Source organism: Symphodus melops, assembly GCF_947650265.1.
Source record: "Symphodus melops genome assembly, chromosome: 2".
NCBI classification, from domain to species: domain Eukaryota; kingdom Metazoa; phylum Chordata; class Actinopteri; order Labriformes; family Labridae; genus Symphodus; species Symphodus melops.
The window spans coordinates 20,904,925-20,925,672 of record NC_136692.1 but is presented as its reverse complement, the minus strand read 5'-3'; the positions used below and the strand labels follow the sequence as shown (position 1 = coordinate 20,925,672).

Below are 20,748 nucleotides of genomic sequence, written 5' to 3'. Positions count from 1 at the left end.
ATGCAAGGGAGGGGGGGGGGATTGCACGCAGGGAAAATACACGTCACAGGACCTCGGCTCAGTCGGTGACACGTTCACAAGTGCGAGTGGAGACGCTTGATGCTGGCTCATTTTGAGAGGCTGTGAGAAGAGACGAGGCATTCCCTTTGAAGCTGGCAGCACTGAGATGAACAAATCTGGGTTACAATGAGAGGGGTTGCACTAGCAGAGAATTTCCTGCTCAAACAACACTGTGTGTACCAGTATTTACTCAAAGACAGTGAGCACTCATGCCAAGTGTACCAAGCTTTAGATACAGTTCTAACCGTACAGTATAATTGCATTATTAGCTACCTCTGTTGTCATGCTATGAGGAGAATTCCACTGGGGATGTCATTGAAAATGCATAAGAGAATATTCCCACCAGTTTCAGACAGTTAGGAGTAACTGTGTCTGTGTTTTGTTGCTGTGGTCGTATAAAACCTCTGTTCCTTCTTCTCCTTCCTCCTGGTCCTTTTTTTGTGTTTGAACATGACACAGCCTCAGTATGGACTAGTGTTACAGCACATCTGATTTAAAATAATAATATAAGGAGTAGTTGAACATAAAAAAACCCCCCTGAACAACAAAGGTTTTAAAATTAGACAGTGACAGAATGACCCACCAAGACAGCCTTTAACTTAAAGATAATGCTGATATACTATAAAGCCATTTGGGCCTGATTTTTGTGGCTCTGGAGTCTGGACATCGTTTCAATCACTAAAAACAATGGACGAGGAAAAAGGAAGCAGGGCAGGAAGGAAGAAGAAAAGGTCATTTTTTGCTATCAACACTGTTAATAAGTTAATAAGCCAACACTTCTGTCAGCTTTAGAAGTACTGAACTAAAATAATTACCTCAAAGATTGTTCAATAGGAGTCTGCTCAGTCACCATCTGTTGTCAAATGTTGGCTGTTCACAAAAAGTGATTTACATATTCTTGCTCAAATTTTTGCTCCCACACCTGACTGCATGCTGACTAAGGTTATTGCTCCCTTGTTGTTGCCATGATGATATATTCTGATTTGTCAGCTATTAGTTTATTAAATGAAATGTTTCCATAATTAGCAGAAAGACCAGGCACATTCTCCTTTCAGGCCTCCTGGTCCTCACTGGGTCTGATCAAAGAAGTTAACAGGGAGTTCAGGAGGTCAGAGCTCAGAGCTCATAGACATGCATCCTAAAATCACACTCTTCAGCTCCCCCCCCCCATTGTGGTCCTCACTGAGCCGCTCAAAAGGGGTTAAAAATCTGCCTCCAAGAGGGAGCCATTGTGAGCCTGAGCGGGTCTTAGTTACCCACACAGAAATCGATACGACATGGAGAACAGAGATGTGAGAAGGAAGAGCCGGAGCAAAGGAGTGTGGGCAATGCTCCCTCAGCTGTAAATCTTACCACTCTTCAGAGGTGGAGGTAAAGATAGCTTCTATGGACAGTTTCTCTCTCTCTGAGCGTGGTCTCTTTACCTTCCTGCTTGAAATGAAAAGTGCTCCCTCAATAAAGATATCAGACACAGAAATGATACTGTAAGCAGGCTGACTGTAAAATAAAGAAGCTTCTGAATGAAGCCGCGATGCCAGCAGACGTAGTGGGTCGTCATGTTCCTGTGTCAGTGTGTGGATACAAACTCTAATTTGGGATATATTCGTCTTTTCCTTTGCATAAATATTTTTGTTTTGCCCCTCTGGGTGCTCTGTGGAGAAGACGCATTCCTCGGCATTCTTATTCTGCACCATTATCTCCTGTGATTGACGAGCTCTCCCACACACTGCAGCTCATTAAGCTAAGGACGCAGCCTTCCTGCTTCTTCTCTCCCTCTGAGTTTTTTCCCCCCCTTCTCTTTCCTTCATCCTGTTTGCTTTGAAAAGGTCCTTTAGGACTCGGTTAATAAACCTCATCCAGGATTATTGGGACTTGACTAGCATGAATGGGCCTCTAATAGAAGATGACATTATCTCCATGGGAACGCTCTGATTGGCAGGGAGGCTCCCCCTGTTCTGGCATTTGTCTAAACTTTGTCGGATGAGATCTGACATTTCAGGAGGAAAAAAGGCTTTCGCCCGCCTGGTTGAGAAACCCAGCGTAAACTGAGTCATAACCTTCCTGAAATTCGAACTCACTGACCTGTTTATTGCCGTCAGGAGACTTACAGTTATTTCCTCAATCATTTTGCACGTTTGAGAGATTTTTGATTAGTTTAAGAGAGTTAAAGACTTTGGTAGCTCCATTGAATAGGACTGTAACTTTGTGATGTGAAGTCAAAATTGAAGAAGAAGCCGGACTCTTGAGGGAAACATGGTTTTAACTCCAGTGTTGAACGCTAAAAAGCAGAGAACAAGTATTTCAAACTCAAGATGAACGCTTTTCTAAATTCTAAACTTTGTCTCTGAAAAGAGTAGAGAGAAACGATGGAGTCAAATCTTCTGAATAATACGTGGACTCCATGTCTCCACGATGTCAGCGAGACGCCACGTAGTCCAGCAAATTGTGGAGAATCAATCTCGTCAGCACTGACTGGAGAACTGTGCTGCCTGCAGGAAGAGCACCTGTGGTCTGAGCCATGGTCCTCTAATTTCACTAGTTCCTCTGGACTATCACAGCATAATCCCCTCGGCTGCACACACTGGGTGGCTCTATGCTGTTAAAAATCACACAGCACCTACATGCCCCCAATTAGGAAGTGACACCTTTTGGAGAAGCTTAAAAAAGTGGAAATGAGGACGCTGTTCTGAGGTGAAAATGACTAGTGTGCACAGTGCCCTTTTGAAGAGAGAGCACAGTCCAACAAAAGATTACCAAACTAATTAAAATCTATCTAAGTGGGATGTGTCATGTTTGAAGTGGAAGAGCATCACAGGACAGATGAAGGGATGAAGCGATGGTGGTTTGGGGTAACTGAGAATAAGAAAGAAAAGGCACCCTGCTGGCTGTTTAGTGCAACACCTTTGTTTTCTGGGAAGGAAGAAGAGGAGAATGGAAACACTCACCTCCTTGCTTACTCCTGTCAAGATAGATGGAGACCCTTCTGGCAAGACCTGCGAGCAGGGGTAAGTGGAATAGGGGAGGGAGGGAGGGAGGAATGCAACAAAAGCAAGCAACAAATTAGCAAGGACCCCCTCCTGCATGCAAACAGAAACGCTGAAAAGTATGACGTTATGAACACACTCTTTATGCATTGGAGCAGGAGAGAGACGAACGGGGCAGCTCTTTCCCCGTGTGCAGGGATCAAAGAGTGAAGGGAGAGGGACTGAGAGGGAGGCAGAAGCTGCAGCTGCATTACAAACAGGGGATGTGAAGCTGCACAAACCTACCAGCCTGAATCCCAAAAAGTCTACGTGGAGCCGAAGAGATGACAAGAGAGTCGAGCTCCACCGATGTAACACTTTGAAGCAACTCAATCGTTACAGGTGATACATTCGATAAACACTGAAATGATGGCCAACAGAGTTCATTTTGAGCTCGAATAAAGACCTTCTTTTTGAGGATGCTGCACAGATTTTGTTCGAACATGACTAAGCAGGGACAAAAGAGGAGGCTGGCTGTGTAATTGTCTGCATGGCTTACTTTTACTTTGTCAGATGGATGAATCCATTAGTTCAGATTCAATGACGTGATGGGAAGATTTATTGTTGTGCAAGTGTGCTGTATCTGGGAAAAAAAAAAAAAAAAGCGCTTGCCACCTCTCACGAGGTGAGGCGAAACCACAAAACAATATCCAAGCAGCAGCGAAGTAACGAAAGAGCCAGACAGACAAAGTCTGCAGAGATGGTTCACTGATGAAAAATAGCACAACAACATGTTATTGGACGGATGAGGGAGGACAGGATGCACAAGGTCCGGTGTGTGCGCATGCGCGCGCGCGTGTGTGTGTGTGTGTGTGTGTGAAAAAGACAGTGTGTGTACGTAAGCATCTGCTAGAGAAAACAGCCTTGCAGCAACTATCTACAGAGCTACAACAAAAAGACAGACTTGTGAAATATTTCATCCAGTTGTTCATTATTAATGCGACAGACGCAGTGTTCTATAAACACCAGCACATCACGATTGCGTGGCAAACACTATGACTTCAACTATAAACCTTTGAAATTAAACTGATGTTTGGCCCAGGAGGTGATGTCGTGTGTGGGAGAGCGATGGAGAAAACTGTGAAAGATTATGTTTTGAAGTTCCAAAAATTATCTCGGCACAACAAACCGAAGCTGGACACTTCAGTAAAACTTTTATTTATTTATTTATTTTATTAAAGTGGAGTGGCTGTCGATTTTAAAATTGATGCTTTCAGTCAAGTCTGCATGCCGAAGCAAGACAGCGGCTGTCACTAACAACACATCCTAGGATAACAAGCACACCATTAAATGTTAAAGTCTCAGTCACAACAATGCTCGGCCTCACTGCAGGAGAGTCCTCCACAGGAGAAGAGACTCTCTGGGCGCTGTGTGTCGTGAGAGGAAGACAGGCAGTGTTGCTAGTTAAGTGTGTCGCCTCTCTGCAGGTCCCCACAGAGCTCTGGTGGCTCTATGGTTTTGTAATGATGGAGACACATATGTGTACGCGGCGTGCGGTCAACACCTCTGCACAGATTTCCAGTCGGCAAGTGAGTCAGCCAGACGCTCGTCACGACATCCCTGCTCTCATTGTCACCAATTAACAACAGATGTAACTTAGTCCACATGAGGTGTGCTTGAATAATGACATCAGACAGCTATCTACCCACATGAGACTGACACCACAGGGGCTAATGGTGGTACAATGGGTCACAGATCATTGGAAAAGTTTTCGTCAAAAACTGTGAAAGCTAACTATCACACTTATCCATTCAGAGGAGCATCACTCCTACAGTTGTTAAAAAAGATCCATGACCCAGAATTGATGGCTGCGAAATGCTGAGAGAGAGAGAGAGAGAGAGAGAGAGAGAGAGAGAGAGAGAGAGAGAGAGAGAGAGAGAGAGAGAGAGAGAGAGAGAGAGAGAGAGAGAGAGAGAGAGAGAGAGAGAGAGAGAGAGAGAGAGAGAGAGAGAGAGAGAGAGAGAGAGAGAGAGAGAGAGAGAGAGAGAGAGAGAGAGAGAGAGAGATGTGTAACCTGATAAACGACAGAAGTGGGTGCATGTCTCTGACACGAGTACAGTTGATGTCTTTACCTGGTTCAATTTGGCTTCAGGAAATAACTGTAGTTTATATGATCACCTATCTTCAGAGAATTTTGACTTGTTAAATTTGATGATTAATGTTGTGTTTTTGGATAAATAAAACTAAGTAGTAATTGAAGCTTGGACCTGCCTCCTTCTTGTCAGATTTGAACTCCGGGGTCTTGCTCTACCCGTCTGGGTTCAGTTCCACGATAACCACCTGCTCACTTTAAACACGTGCGTGACATACTCTGCTATTCATTTAGCTTGCTGCTTCATTGATATATTTTGCACATTATAATCTGGTCAGTGGCGATGCACATCGATGTTTATAAAATGCTGAAAAGTCTGCAGACTACGCGTTGGACACATTGTGTCCGATAAAGGTAATCAATACAATTTCAGAATGTCAGAACGCTAACTTGACCATTATTTCCTTTTATTAACATTATTTTGTGTTTTTATGGACTAAAACTACCGGTACATGATTTCTAAATGAAATAATGTTTATCTTTCTGCTCTTTAGCTTGTGTTGCCTCATGTAACCGAACTTAGGTGTAAAGTGGTGTTTTAACTGGTTTGACTGACACAGCTCAATGACTTCATGGCTACTTGTGCTAAGATATGGGGATATGTTAGCGTGTACCAATAATTGTAGTATCTTCTCAGAGTCTAACTTTCCACTAACAGAGGTTAAAATTCAGATTTAAAAGGATTCAAACACAAACCTGAGTACCTAATTTTGTTCTTCTTTTGAAATAAATCAGTCATTTCAGTGGTTCAAAAAGCTTAAAGGTCATATGTTTCAATCCGGGTGGCACGATTAAAGCACTGCAAAAGGTCAAAAGCAATCGACGTCTTTCCTTCCTGACTACTCGGTAGGGCTGGGAGTGTGGAAGTGTGAAAGGAATGGAGTAAACAGTGGGGCTGTTGTAACGTTACTACAGGAGGTACAGTTAGAGTATGAGTGGGAGGATGGAGAGAAGTAGTAAAATAGAGTGTTTATCTTTACTGTGAGCGCTGGCTGAAGGCTGACCTCTGGTAGTTGGCAGCATGTCGGAGAGGCCCTGCCACGCTGTCACCATCTCGGGGTTCTTCTGGTCGGCAAAATTCTTCCAGATACGCAACGCTCCGTCATCTGGAGAAAGAAAAGTAAGATGTGAGAAAAACAGGAGGTAACTTTCAGAAAGAGACAAAAAGCAGAAGAAGGTGAATTCTGTTATTCCTAAATCTGGATCCTATTTTAAAACAATTTGGGTTTTAAATGGCCAAGAGGTACAAATGCTCTTGGATTGCCTTCAGAGGATCACTTCGGATAGATGCTGTAGTGCCGGCACGATAGTATTTCTCAAAAAATACACCTGGTCAAGAGAGGTCCACGAGAAATGATTTTTTTGTGGTTGAGCCTGTTCACATTATCGAGAGGATCAGTACAGCAAGAGGCCTTTTTTATCTGTTCTGTCAAAAGCTGCCCTACCGAAATGACAAAAATACTAATTTTATCTTGTTTGTATTGTCTGAAGACTTACAGTATATGTCTTTGTAAAGGGGTCATATAAGATCCAACATAATCACCACAAAGAGTCTGACTGAGTGAGAAATTGTCTGAGCGAAGTGACTGGTTCTATCAACAGTGTGCTGGCTTTGATCACGAAGCTGTAACGGCTGTTTCCAAAAAAAAAAAAAAAAAAAAAGGTAATGCTTTAAAGAAATATATGTCTGTAGCGATCCATTATTGTAAATGTGTCTGACAGTTTTAATTCCGATATGAGCCTCTTGGTTGCAAAAACAAGCACTGTTACTTTGATCAGGCACATTGGCTCTGACGTCACAGTCATTTCAGCCCTGCAGCTCCTGGCTTCTATAAAAAAAATAAAATAAAAAAAAATCCACAACTTTGTTTACCGTTTGTTAGTCATTCTCACAACAAGAAAATCTGACACATTAAAATAGGGCTGAGGGCTCTGAAACTAACTCCTCTCTAAAGAATCAACAGAGAGCGTGAAGCAACACTTTTAAAAGGCTCTCTGCCTGAAAGTCTTCTGTGAGGAAACAGAAACAGAGTGGGCACGAGTCTCTGACTCAAAAGCTCCGTCTGAACAGGACGGCTGAACACAGCTAAGACACCGAGCTCGACATAAAACATGTCCGAAAGCTCTTATAAGAGAACTATTACAGGCCGTAAAAGTCTCCTCTTGATTTACACCCTGCGCTTCACTTTTTTTAATGCTGTATATTTTTTATAAGTAATGTCCTCCCTGATATCCCTCACAGCATGACTGATGGAGAAAAGCTGAATAAGTGCACATTACATTTTGATGAGATGGAACTTAAATTCATCAGTCCCTGAGCTCTTAACAAGGTCTCAGGAGGGATGCTTTGAAATACAGCGTCCACACTGACTTTATTACTGCACTGCTCAGACCAAACAAAACCAGTGTGTGTCTCAGTGTACACTTTTTGTTGCTGCAGTTTCTTTGGGTTATGGAGATAAAGTCGTGGAGGTTAATTGCTTTACTCTGATGATGAATGATGATGAATACACATTGGTGCTGTGCATGCGTGCGTGTGTGTGTGTGTGTGTGTGTGTGTGTGTGTGTGTGTGTGTGTGTGTGTGTCGGGGTTACAGTCAAATGTTTAAGGCTCGCTGCTGCTACAAATGAGTCTCGCTGCGATTTCCACTCTGCTGGTGGGCGTCAACATCTGAACTACTAACTCGAACAATCTTACAAATGTCTTACTGGAGTTGAAATCTGTGCAGCACTGTGTGTACTTTCTGTGTCGTATCTATGTAAATGTGCAGGCATGACAAACCTGTTGCAGTGAGTAGTAATGAACAGTCATGTCCGTTCAGGTACTCCATGGCCGTGATGCGAGTGTAACGAGGGTTCCCGTTGTAGAAGTAGTCTAGCCTCTCACCTTTCTCCCAGTCCCAGAAGCTACAGCAGATACACACAACATACACTCTTAGTCCTTGATTAACTATTTAACATGTTTACATTTGAAGCCATCAAGTATCAAAGTGAAGGATTTGCATAATGGTCTTAAAGCTGCGAGCGTGTTCTCTGTCTCTAACCAGATGCTGTCCTTGTCGGCCACAGCGATGCAGGTGTTGAAGGGGTGGAACTTCACAACAGACGGGACTCCAGGGTTGCGGTTTATGAATATTTGATCATCCAGACGAGAAACACCTGCAACAGGGAGACAAGCCAAGATAGGAACAAATGTGAAAGGGAGATACATTTGCCGAGATACATTTGGAAAATCACAGGCTTGCATCTCGCTGGGTGCCAGCATCCTGTGGTCATAAACCTGTAAATGTTCAACACTGTAAAAATGTCAAAGCTGTAAAAATTAATCTATTTAAAATGATCTTATTTAGATCTTCTGCTTCATGGAAAAAGCAGAAATGTAGAGCTCAGACTTCAACGAACAAAATATCCTCTTATCTGCTTCCTCAGCCAACTGAAGACAACCCTGTTTTTTTTTAAAACTTGACTGTTGTAGTTTCACTTTAAAAACCTGACACATGGGTGTTATGAAATAGAAACAATGTCCAAAGTCAGTTCAGTCTTCCTGTTCGTGACAGTGTCACATTGTTCAATGTTCATGTGGACAATAATGCACTTTAGTGACTCTGACATGGACAAAACTTTCTGCACCATCCAAATGTGCATTGTACGTCCCAGCGATGATAGAAATGCAGATGATGATTAAAGGAGGAGGCTGGCATTTTTTTTGACCTGGACAATAAAAAACGTACTTTATGTCATTGGAGCTTGGTGGCTTTAAAAACCAATGTAGTGACATGTTGGGTCAAACTCTGTAGCTATACTGTTTGTCTTTTTTTTTTCAGACTCTGAAGAAAAGACTTTAGACATCATCTGCAGAAAAAAAAAAAAAAAAATAATATAAAAAAAAACAACCTTTTTAGTGGACATTTTCCCCGAAAGTAGCCACTGCATCTATTTGGCAGATTATGGATAAAGCAATCTTTGGTACCCATTCATGTTTTGACCAATTTATGTAAAGAAAGGGCCTGGGTTTAACGATACTGAAATGTCTTTTAAGGTGTACTAAATATCAATAACCTGCTATGCTTCAAAGTATATCATATTTATGGAATAAGGTTTCAGACGCACGCACATTGAAACGTTAAATACTGACAGAGAAAGACTACGTCCGCACACCAGAAGCTGCTTCAATTAAATTGGCATGGGAATTATCACCACGTTTAGTATTTTGGGCCTTTTTCCTTCATCATGTCTGATGCTTTCAGACACATCCACAGTCTGAATTTTTAAGACTGGACAAACTGGAAACATTCTCAGTAACAGGCTGCAATCAAGCTATCTAATACTGTAGTTCTTTAAATGCACAAAGTGATAAATCAAGTGAGCAACAAGTTAAAGAAAATGTGCTCTCGAAATTAGGATGAAACAATAATGCCTGAGGGAAATTGTTAATTTGTAGCTGCAAATTTGGCAGAACAGAGAGCGATAAGTAGGAACTGTTCTTTTTTTCCACTGTATTTCTTTACCAGATCACATTGCACTGAATGTCTGAGAACAGGCAAAGAGAGGATAGGGCTCCACATGCCTAATGGTGGAAACACAAAAGCAAGAAAGACCAGAAAAGAGTCTATGCTTAGAGATTCGGTAGAGAGAAATAGTCTTGTTGTGTACCCCTTGAGCAGATTTCATGGAGAATAAGACAGGACGAGAACGCAGAGAAAAACTGCTAGGTTCACTGCCTCAGCATATGTTGTCATGGAAACAACACAAATCCGTTCACCAGCCTGTCCTTGGCTACCTGAATGCGCTCCTGAGACCGCCATAATGAAATGAAGAGTAATGAGGAAAAAATCTATCATGAATTCAACACAGAAGCAGCTTTGTTGAATAAAAGAATGCAATTAGAGGAAAAAAAAAAACCTGCTGGGCACCATGACCATCGATTCGCTTTTCTTTAAGCTGCTGACATAAACATTCAAGTAGTACTGTAAAAGGTGAAACTACCCTGAGGACCTTAGAGCTGGGTGTATATTTTGCATCACCAAAAAAAAAAAAAAGGAAAAAAATATTCATCACAATTTTTTTTTTGCTTTCTTCATGCCTCCTCCATCCTTCCTCCTCCTCCTCCTCCTCCTCCTCTACTCTTGTCTTTTTCCTCTCGGGAGGGAACAGACTGAATGAGGGCAGCCCTACTACTTCTCTTTTTCAAATAAGTGTGAGTTTTGAGGGGAATTCAATGATTTAGTATGGAGTCAGAGAGAGGATGAAACATGTGCATGAACTAAGGCGTTGACGTCAATCGCCTCGTGATAGTGTGTGTGTGTGTGTGTGTGTGTGTGTGTGTGTGATGACGTGGGGCAGTTAGGCTATTCTGTTTGAGAGAGCTCTGACATTACTATGTATGCTTGCAGCATGGGCTCTTTAATGTGCGGCTTTATGTGTCTCAGCGTGGGGAAGGGGGAGTCCTGTGACTCACAAATGGGGTTGTTTTCTGACCATTTCAATCAATGCTCTTCCATCACTGCAAATCATCTGCTCTCTCGCTCTCATGTCTGTAACTAAGCTACACTTCTAACACCTGGTGTAGTGTGGATTGGTTCAGACAGAACTTAACTATGGCTCCGAAACATTTCAGTAAGCATGATTCTGGAAAAAAAGAGAAAAAAAAAAGAGTCAGTGCTTATGCCCCGTGATTTTCACACTACTCTAAAAGTACTGTTCTCAAACAGTACATGGTCCAACAAAGCGCCTTTTCTGTTTGTTACAGTGTGTGTATATTCACTGACTGCACAGAGACTGTATGTAAAAAGCGGATGCAGCCTCAGGGTATAAAAAGACAAGTGAAGGAAGAAGTGCTTTGAACCTGCATTTCTTCGTATGGCCTGCACAGGGTGTCTATATGGGATGAAAAAAAAAAGTCTGTATGCAAGTGCACAAGAAAATGACCCCTGCTGACTCGGTTTATTCCCTCAGTAAAAACATTCCTAATGAGTTAATGGTCTGAAAAAAAAAACAAAAAACAAAAACAATCTCCGCTCTGAAGCCGAGCACCTGTGATTGGCGAGCTGCTGCACCACAGAGACCTAAAAAAGTCTTCTTCAGCTTTTGGCAGAGTATTAAAAGACATTCGGACGTGCTGGCTGTTTATTTCTTTTGTAAGGACATTCTGTTTAACCTGCACCTCACAAACTAACAGCTGATAACTTTTGTTCTGGAGTAAACTTTGCTTTAGATCAGCGTGGCATGTTTTCTCCTTTATAGCCAGTTTGAGTTTCTGCATCTCTAAAACTTTAAATACAAAAGTAAAAAAAGATGTCTTCATTCTAAAGAGACAGTTTCCCCTCTCAGTTTATCAGTGAGATTACTGTATGCAGGAAAACAGCAAATAATGTCTAACACTATCTTTGAAGCTAGGGCTGGGCAATTCATTGAAGATTCCTTGAAACCGATTCAGATCCTCGAACCATCGTAGTCTTGCCCAGGTCGATTATTTTGAGTATTTTCAGGGAAGAGTCACGTGACAACACGTCCAATCTGCCCCATGGAAGCAATGTCTTTCATTAGGACAGATTTTGACTTTAGGGAAGACGACACAGGAAAAAAAGAAGTCAAATGTAAATGCTGTGGGAAAAAAAACTGTTTACAAGAAATGCAAGCTATTTATTTGAGACAAGTAAATTTGTACTATAAGATTAAATTTAAAATTTTAAATTGTCGTTTTCATTACAAGTGACACTTTGATTTAAATAACCACAGAATAGTTTGTCAGATATGCACTCTTTCATCAGAAACAATATCCCAGCTTTAAAAGCTGAGCATATTCACAGTAGAGGGCATGTCTGTGAAATACAGTAATAAAAATAATAATATATTTTATTTTATTTTACTTAAGGGCGCCTTTCATGACACTCAAGGTCACCTTACAGAAAAATTAAAAACAACACAATAAAACATGAACACAATCAACTACATAAAAACAAAACAACAACTATGAGGAAAAAAAACGTTCAATAATCCTAATCCAGATCAAATGTTCAATTAATCGTCGTCACGTTGATTTGAGATAATATCACCCAGCCCACTGTAAAATACTACTGGAATCCATTGGCTTGAATCTGACAACAACTTCATCTTTTAATCAAGATAAGATGTCCAATCGATTGTCTAAACCGGTTGTGTGGAGTTGCTTTAAATCCGCCTACCTTCCCTGGTCAGAACAAACAGGCCATTTAGGATCAGACAGAAAAGTTAGTGGGAGGACATACTCGCCGCTGTCCTGTTGTATGAGCAGCCAGCACTTGAACATAGCAGTTCATTGTTTGCGTTTCTTTAATGTCTGAGGATATACTGAAGTCATTTTACAGTTACTTAAGAAGTCATCTTTACTCATTACTCCTTTAAACATAGACACCTTTGAGATTCGGATTAAATCCTATTTTCAGTACGAGAGAGTCTTTTTGTTTTTACAAAACACTAAGGGAAGCAATAAACAGCTCTATGGATTACCAAAAATAAAATCACTTAGGCTGTAATGTGCTTTTGGGAATAAACTCTGTGTGTGTGTGTGTGAGAGAGAGAGTGTGTGTGTGTGTGTGTGTGTGTGTGTGTCACTCACCTCTGTTCGTGATGCATCGACTCTGCCTTCTCACTCGAGTGTTTCTCAGAAACCTCCACTGTCGCTCCATCCTCACCTGACTCTCCAGGTCATGCTCCTCTGGGATCTGAAACAGTGAATCAAAAAATAAAAGGGTATAAAACACAGTATGTAGCTGAATAAATATTGCATCTGTTGAAAAGAAACAAATAGAGAGTTCGAGGAAACCACTTCAGACTTCAGTCGATTTTTGCAGCAAAAGTTCGAAGTCATGGAAAAGAACACTTTGTGACAATAAGGGGATCATGTTTAACTCCCTGACAACCTGCTAAAAAAAAGAACACCTTAGAGCTTATATATCAAACTTCTTTTTTTTAGTGTCTTTGGAAGTTGGCCCTTACTGATTGTAAATCAACTGTTTGTCCCTGAGACTGATCACGTGCAGAGTGTACAAATCAGAACTTAGAAAACACTTAACACCTGCCCTTCTTTAAATACAATACGATGAAAGGTTTAAACCTTTTAGTGGACAAAATGACTAAGTCCCTGGTTGGGAGGTTACAGTATGATGTCAGACTGCACCGTTCTCCTCATTGACTATATAAAGTTTTTCAATTTTCTCATCACATTACAGGCCTGAAATTACTTTGCCGTTTACAGTGTTAAGTGAGGCTCATGCGGTTACTCAGCTAATGAGTCAAGGTGTCAAGTTCGCTTTATACAATCACATCTGTTCAGCAGAGGGACAATATGAAAAGGATTACCTTTATTAAATCTTACGTAACGTAATCGGCCCCAGCAGATTTTGTGTTGGCTTTATTTTAAGAGAACAGAATGACTCCTTTTTTTAAACACAACATTAGATATGCACAATGCAATATGAGGCTGATCAATGACAATTTTCATTTAAAAGTATTAAAGTCATAAAGGAAAAACTTTGCAATTATTTTGCATTTTAATGTATAAATAAATAAACCAAGGACTGTAAACTGTAATTGTGTGAGCCTTTCACAGCTGTTTGCTACGTGCTTATTGAGCACATTTTTTACAGCAAAGCCCCCATGCCTATTGAATGCTAAAGAGCCTGGTCATGTGACTTTACTACGACAGTGTGTGTGTGTGTGTGTGTGTCTCAGTTTTCCCCTCATGTCTTTAGTATGTGTAAGTTGCTTTAAGGGAAACAAACACAAACAGCTGCATGAAGCTTATGAATAAATATACATGTGTGAGAGACATTGGATGTACAACGTGTGTTTCTGGGAATGTGTCGTCAACTCAGACTTCGCTGTAAATCTCATACAGTGTCTCTGGAGTTTTAAGGATCCTGACTGAGTCTAAGAGGAGGCATGTTTAGTAGTCCGACTGAGGCTGACATGTCCCCACAGCTGAGAGAGAGAGAGAGAAAGAGAGAGAGAGACAGTGTGCACTGCATGTGTGTATGTGTGTGTGTGTGTGTGTGCGTGTGTGCTAAGCCAGCTGATACTGCGCTTCCCTGACTTGTGGTCCTGCACAGTGTCAGTTGCTAATGTGCTGTATAATGAGACCCTGAGGTAAAAAAAAGAAAGAAAAAAAACCAAAACATGTTCCATACCCTCATACCCCTGCATATACTCTCCATAGACGTCTACATGCTGTGGATTTACAGTTAAATCCCTAGTTAAACAGACACCAACAAAAATATATGTGCAAAACAAATATTACACCCATGCCATACATGTACTATGCTAACTAGAGGAATAGATATGCAAGCTTCACTGCTTCCAAATGGCTCAGCCTACTGTCTCCATACATGGTGTGTGGTACATGACCACAAGATTATCTGGCACCTTGAACTGTTAAAGTACTCTGTTAGCCCTTACTAGTAGTTAATCACTACTAGCTAGTTTCACACTACAGGTTTAACACATCAAGTTGCAGCATCAAATATTTAATCAGTACAAACTATTGTGTGGAATAGCTGCTTAAAGTGCAGTAAGACATGCCTCTGTTCTTTCTAATATTTTTGTGACTTGAATGACTAACTTCTGCTCCACTGGATCGCCTCAGCTGTGATGAGAACATGTAACTAAACCTGTGTATGTCCGGCTGCTCTATGGCCCGTTGTGATCAAATAGCTTTAGCCTTATAAATTCAGCTGGAATGTTTGACAATCAAAGGAAAAGGTGGGGAGCAGAGAGAGAGAGAGAGATGTTGGAATACAGCACAGGGTCAGGACATGAGTCCAACATGAGGAGCATGTGTTTGTTGTATAGGGGGCACCTGCTTTACTGACTGGGCTAAAACCAGCATGGACTGGGTTTCTTCTTAAATGGCTTATGTTAATAAATAACAATAATGATAAAATTAACAAATTAAATAATTGAAGAAGCGGTAAAACAGAAACTTGTGTGTACGACAAGGTTAAAGGACTCTTCTTAGTCAAAGAAGAAGAAGAAGTAGTAACTGTGGTGCGACCCATTTTGATTGGAATGCAACACTGTGGAAAGAATCACTGTATGTTGTGGCATTTAGATTTCCCTTCACTGGGACCTGAGAGCCAAACCCAAAGTATGTTAAACAGTGAACAGTGTTACCTCTGTCTCTCACTACTATCAACTTGTAACACATTTTTGGAGAAGACTTCTCTCTCATGTGAGGGAAGTCTTCAGTGTCCTTGCCAAAAGTGTTAGTATGGATACACTCTCTGAATCACGTGCTCACTTTTTGTTCTCATGCTGCTGACACAGTGATATGATAACCTATGTGCACACACACACGCACACACACACACGCACGCGCGCACGCGCACACACACACACACACACACACACACACACACACACACACACACACACACACACACACACACACACACACACACACACACACACACACACACACACACACACACACACACACACACACACACACACAGCTTTGAAACGGAGTGGAGTTTTATGACAGCACTCAAAATTTTGCTCACACAGCATTCTGATTTGCGATACGGCAAAAATCCCTCTTCCCCCTCCTCCTCCTCTTTCACTGATTCTTCATCCAATAATCTATCTTTCGCAGACTTTTGCTGCTGCTTCTGGCTCAGTCTTTCTTCCATCCTGATCACACTGTATCATGCCCTTTGTAAAGAGTGAAACTATGTCATCAAACTCCTGATTTGTCCTCTTTCACTCTCCTTCCACCTCCGTCGGGCTGCATGCTGTCTGCTCTCCTTGTTGTACTGTTCTTACGTGTGCTCTCTCCCCAGCTCTCTGACTCTCCTCTTTTGTCTCAAATGTCTTTGTGTTGTAAATATTTTATTAGACTTAAGACTACTGTTCTCCTATCAGCCATATTTTCTTATTATTTTTCTCGTTTCACTCTTCTCCTCACTGCTTAAACTTTTTATCTTCTCCTCTATTTGACCCTCAAGTTTCACTCTTTATATTAAATAAGAACATGCGCCTCCTTTGTTCAACCTCGACAAAACACACTTTCTTGAGCTTCATTTAATCTAAGAAAGGAGGACATGTACAGCATGATAAATATGACGAAGCTAGATTTAATATTAAAATAATTGACACCTTAACTCCTGTGCATAGTAAGAATCACTTCTTTTAATCTTTTCCCCTCTGAAGTAGATGAGACCTCGATGATTCAGTGAAACCGTCTTCTTCAAGCAGCAGGTAACTGCTAAGCCTGGAATTGGTCCCGGCCCTGTTGTTCTCTGTTCAATGTATTATCTGTAACACAGTGTCCATGTCTTCAGATGACCGAGCCACTCCTGGGGCCATTCAATAAATCGGATGACAAAGGTGCACCTGTGGCTCCACTTTACATAAATATTTATGTAAACACTGAGAATTACCTCTCATATCAATACTACATTGTTGCTATGCAACCAATCTAAGCCGCTGTTCAAGATTTAGATTGCTTGGCAGATGAATAGTAAAAAGATGTTTTAAATTATTGATTGAAAAAGAATGGATTTGCTCTTTTCCTCTTAAATTCAGTAATGTACCAGCGTTTTATTGGAAAAATAACTCAGCTGACATGTTGCTTTAAGCCTTTTCGATTATCACTGGGAAGCAAAAGCTTCTGCTTTATTACTGAATTATAAAACACATAAAATGTTGTCATGCGACTCTCACAGGCTGGGCCGAGTAAGAGGAGAGGACTCTGACGGTGAAAATGAAGAAGAGTTGATAAAGAGAAGCAGGTGGTGACACTACCTTCATGACAGGCTGAGCAAAGTACTTGGCGCTCCAATCACACAGGCCCGTCTGCAGCGCGGCACTGATGTAGTTCCTGTGACCACAGGGCTCGTCTCCATCTTCACCCGCCTGTAGCCACACACAAAGCAATACAACTCAGAATGTCAAATTCAACTTGGTAGCAGCTGATCACTGATCATTCGACCTACAAACCGTATCATATGAAGAAGAGTACCTGCTCTGGTCCCTTGTCAAACATCTTGCGAGTCCGAGGGAACTGGTGCGAGTGAGGCGCCTGTCCTCCGAGTGTCGGGGTGTAGGGAGGCCGTGTGGCCGGCTGCTCCCGGGCAGGAGGTTTGGGCACCTCGTTGGTCAGGCTGGAGCTGCTGGTGCTGGGCATGGGAGGAGAGCCACTGGGGGAACCGATAAATCATTGTAAAGATGAGAAACAAAGTGGCAGAAACACAGTGAAAATCCACTTTTAAAAACACACCATGCTCTTAATGTATAAACCGAAATGTTAAAAAAAATAAAATAAAAAAGAGGCCAGAGCACAATCCTAACAGACCATTTATGAACACTAATTTAACACAACCTTCCAAAAATCTGGCTCTTCAAGTGAAACTATATTAAAATAAACCATTTATTGTGATGTAAAACTCCACATGGTATATACAGTATATGCCCTGACTCACAGTTTGGACTACATCTTTTATGCACCAACTCTAACCACAAGGTCATTAGTGGCTGTATCTGGAGGTAATGAGAGGTAACAAATGGTATATTGTACGTTTTCAGTTCTGAAATCTTTAGAGGATCAAACAGAAGATGCACAGATGGTCCATCAAGGTGTTGAAGGCGTACACCTCCAGTATGATCATTTACTGATTTTATTGTGAACAGAGCTACATGTTTTTGGAACTGTATCTGTTGGACTCAATCTTGTTTTCCACATGGGGAACGAATTGCACGTTTTTGTCCCGACTAGCTATCAGTCCATGGTGAATATCAAACTTCTCTCTGTGGCACAATTTACATGGTAGATACATTGTTATATTGGCTCCTTTTGACAAAACAGATTCAGGGTTTATTTTGCTATACATTGTTTCAAGAAGAAAACTTTCCCCAGCTGAACGTCCTTTCTGCTGCAGAGTTCATCAAATGCTATTCTGTCGTCTTGTTAGCGTGAAGCCAGAGGACGCTGTTTGAACCACCCATACATTTTGGATTTTGGTATATCTTGGTGTTGATGCTTGAGAGAGATCTTTCCTCACCCAGCCTGGTGGATGTGTGTTCCCTTGCTGGTGGGGCTTGCTGGGGCTGACTGGGTGAGAGATCCAGAGTCCAGGATCCTCTGAGGCCGGGCGTTCATCGTTGCCTGTCAGAAAACAAAATTGTTTTTATTTTTAATTTTTAATTTTATGACTTAAGTCTTCCCACGTGTAACACAGAGTGAGAAGTTAAACTGGAGAAGAGGACTTCCTCAAAAACACACCTGAGGATAGATCAAAATGAAATCAAAAGCACTTTTCTAGTTCTCTGACTACTAAAAGAATGACAGAGACTGCTATGTAAATCATGAACTAATCCATTCATTAGCATTTACACACTGCCGATGAAGCAGCAGAAACAACTTGGGGTTAAGTATCTTATCCACGTTATTGCAGGAGTTTGGACTTGAACCCCCCTGCCTCAAATCTACATACTTCTCTAAATACAACGGCTTTAACAGAGCTGGAAAAGTGCAGCACTTTACAAAGTTTGTCTACATTTCTAGAACTTTATCTCATTAAGTGGAGATGGTAATATAACCTCTTCATGGTGAGCTGTCTAATGGCTGTTCACGAGGGAGGGGTAAACTTAATAAAGACAATAGAGGCAAAGGATCACTGATGAATAGCACAGTTGTTGCTTACACAAGGCGGGTGCAGAGAAAACCCTGCACAGCGTAAATCTAGTTAACATAGGCAAACAAATTTTACTACCTGGGATTGCATCAGATTGGATTTCTATGCTAATTACAGAATTGCAGCAGGTATATTTTGTTTGTGCAAATGTATGTATGTGTGTATTTGTTTGTGTATGTGAGTTTTAAAAACAGAGATGGAGGAAAAAGTTTTGAATGCAAAGTTTACACACAAACAAATACGATCAACTGTGTTCCTGTTGGGGAAAAGACATCAGTTACCAGGCTAAGCTGCTAACGCTTCATTAAGAGGCAACTGCAAATGAAGGAAGACAGAGCTAAAGCTAGCTGAAAGGGTTATTATGGAAGGAAACACCAGAGAGTCTGCCTCCAGAAATGTTGTTGTTACGGCTGTACTGTGTGTAGAAAAAGAGTTCCAGTGAAAGAATACATGGACTGTAAATAGCCACATACGCCACGTAACCCATCTGTTACTGTGGGGGGAAACCGAGGCTAATCGGCAGCAGCTACCATACAGAAAATTCTGTGTCACCCTAAACCCTAACTTGCTGAAACAATTATGCAACTTGTTCATGGATTATTCATAAAACATGTGCATGTCATCACAGGTGGTAAATAAACATCGCATGAACACAGGAGACCAACGGCTAATTTGCTGACTAGCTCTCTGGAAGATAAGATGTGGAAAACTCAAACATTAGCGGTAAAGAGGGTAATCGTCTCTACCAGCTGCTACACTCCATGCTGGGAAACAGCTTGTTCTCCTTTTCAACCTGCTTCCCGTCACTTCCCTAGTCAATAACTGGCTGTAAAGTGAGTCAACAAGGAAAACTAGCTTGAGTGTGTACAAAGACTGAGCTATTAGCACGGGCTGGGCGGAAGGTGATGACAACTCAGAAAACCTCTCAATATTCCTATTTAATTATTAAAGATGCTTCTGAAAGGTTCAGCTGGTGGAGGAGACGGCAAACACTTCAATTATGTTTTAACATGTAAATCTGTAATTTGTGCTTCGTACTTTGTCCCTTGTAATTCTTTCGGGTGACAGATTTAGTACAAAAGGGCTCTTCTCCAGGGGTTTCTCCCATCTGTGCCCTGTGAGAGGCTGTCTTTGAGGAAATGTTGAATCTCATTTGAAACAAGGCTCTGAGGTTCTTACAATTTTTGGCAATAATAAATCAATCAATCAATCACTTAGCTTAAAATCCACCTTGATGCACAGAGGAAGGACTGATGTAGGGAAGATGTGAAAGCTGCCGATAAGAGTCAGAGGCTAAAGACTGCAGGTGTTTTTATAACCGATTCAAACCTCCTACCCAATCTGAGGAGCAATGTGGTCTGTTTCTGGATTATCTGGTAATGTGAGAGCCAAATAGACAAGCAAGTTTTGCACTGGTGTTGTAGAGAAAATGTTCAATATATAGCTTCTGTGGCTACGTTAGCTGGAGCTTACTACTTTGTCTGGATATTAAAACTGGCACTCAAAACATCCCCCCCAGTCATGGCTGTAGAACAGGCAACAGTTGTTTGATCCAATCTCTCTAAAATGTACCTGCTTTCCCCGTGACATACATTTAGAGAGCTCTTTCTGGCACACACTTCTATCTGTATCATCATCATTAATCCCAAATCTTCAGAAGTACATTGGTCTGCTAGTCTCCTGTAACTTTACAGACTCGATCACTCCTTGAAAGAAACATTTAAAAAAAGAAAAGACCCCATGACAATGAGCCCAGCAAGAGGGAGCTATTATAAGCTTTTAATGATCTCTTCATCTGAGAGCAAATATATTTTAATTAGCTGCTGACCTTGATCACTTTGTTTCAAATCAATAACATTTGACATTTAAAATCCTAATTAAAAGTACTGGATTCCCAGTGAGG

The 20,748-nt window shown here is 41.3% G+C and overlaps 1 protein-coding gene across 4 annotated transcripts in view; it reads right to left on the bottom strand.

Annotated features, from left to right (window-relative positions):
• Window positions 1-20,748, bottom strand: part of rptor (regulatory associated protein of MTOR, complex 1) — a 170,082-nt gene that overhangs the window by 11,661 nt on the left and 137,673 nt on the right. Inside the window, exons 23-30 of one of the 4 annotated variants that reach the window (XM_079337749.1) lie at window positions 18,213-18,316; window positions 17,174-17,351; window positions 16,957-17,067; window positions 12,773-12,878; window positions 8,220-8,334; window positions 7,958-8,082; window positions 6,156-6,281; window positions 3,006-3,053 (exon numbers count right to left, since the gene is read on the bottom strand). In XM_079337749.1, the coding sequence (XP_079193875.1) occupies window positions 3,006-3,053; window positions 6,156-6,281; window positions 7,958-8,082; window positions 8,220-8,334; window positions 12,773-12,878; window positions 16,957-17,067; window positions 17,174-17,351; window positions 18,213-18,316 (913 nt within the window). The remainder of the gene's footprint in view (window positions 1-3,005; window positions 3,054-6,155; window positions 6,282-7,957; window positions 8,083-8,219; window positions 8,335-12,772; window positions 12,879-16,956; window positions 17,068-17,173; window positions 17,352-18,212; window positions 18,317-20,748) is intronic. The other 3 variants (XM_079337750.1, XM_079337751.1, XM_079337752.1) reach the window with 3 other exon arrangements.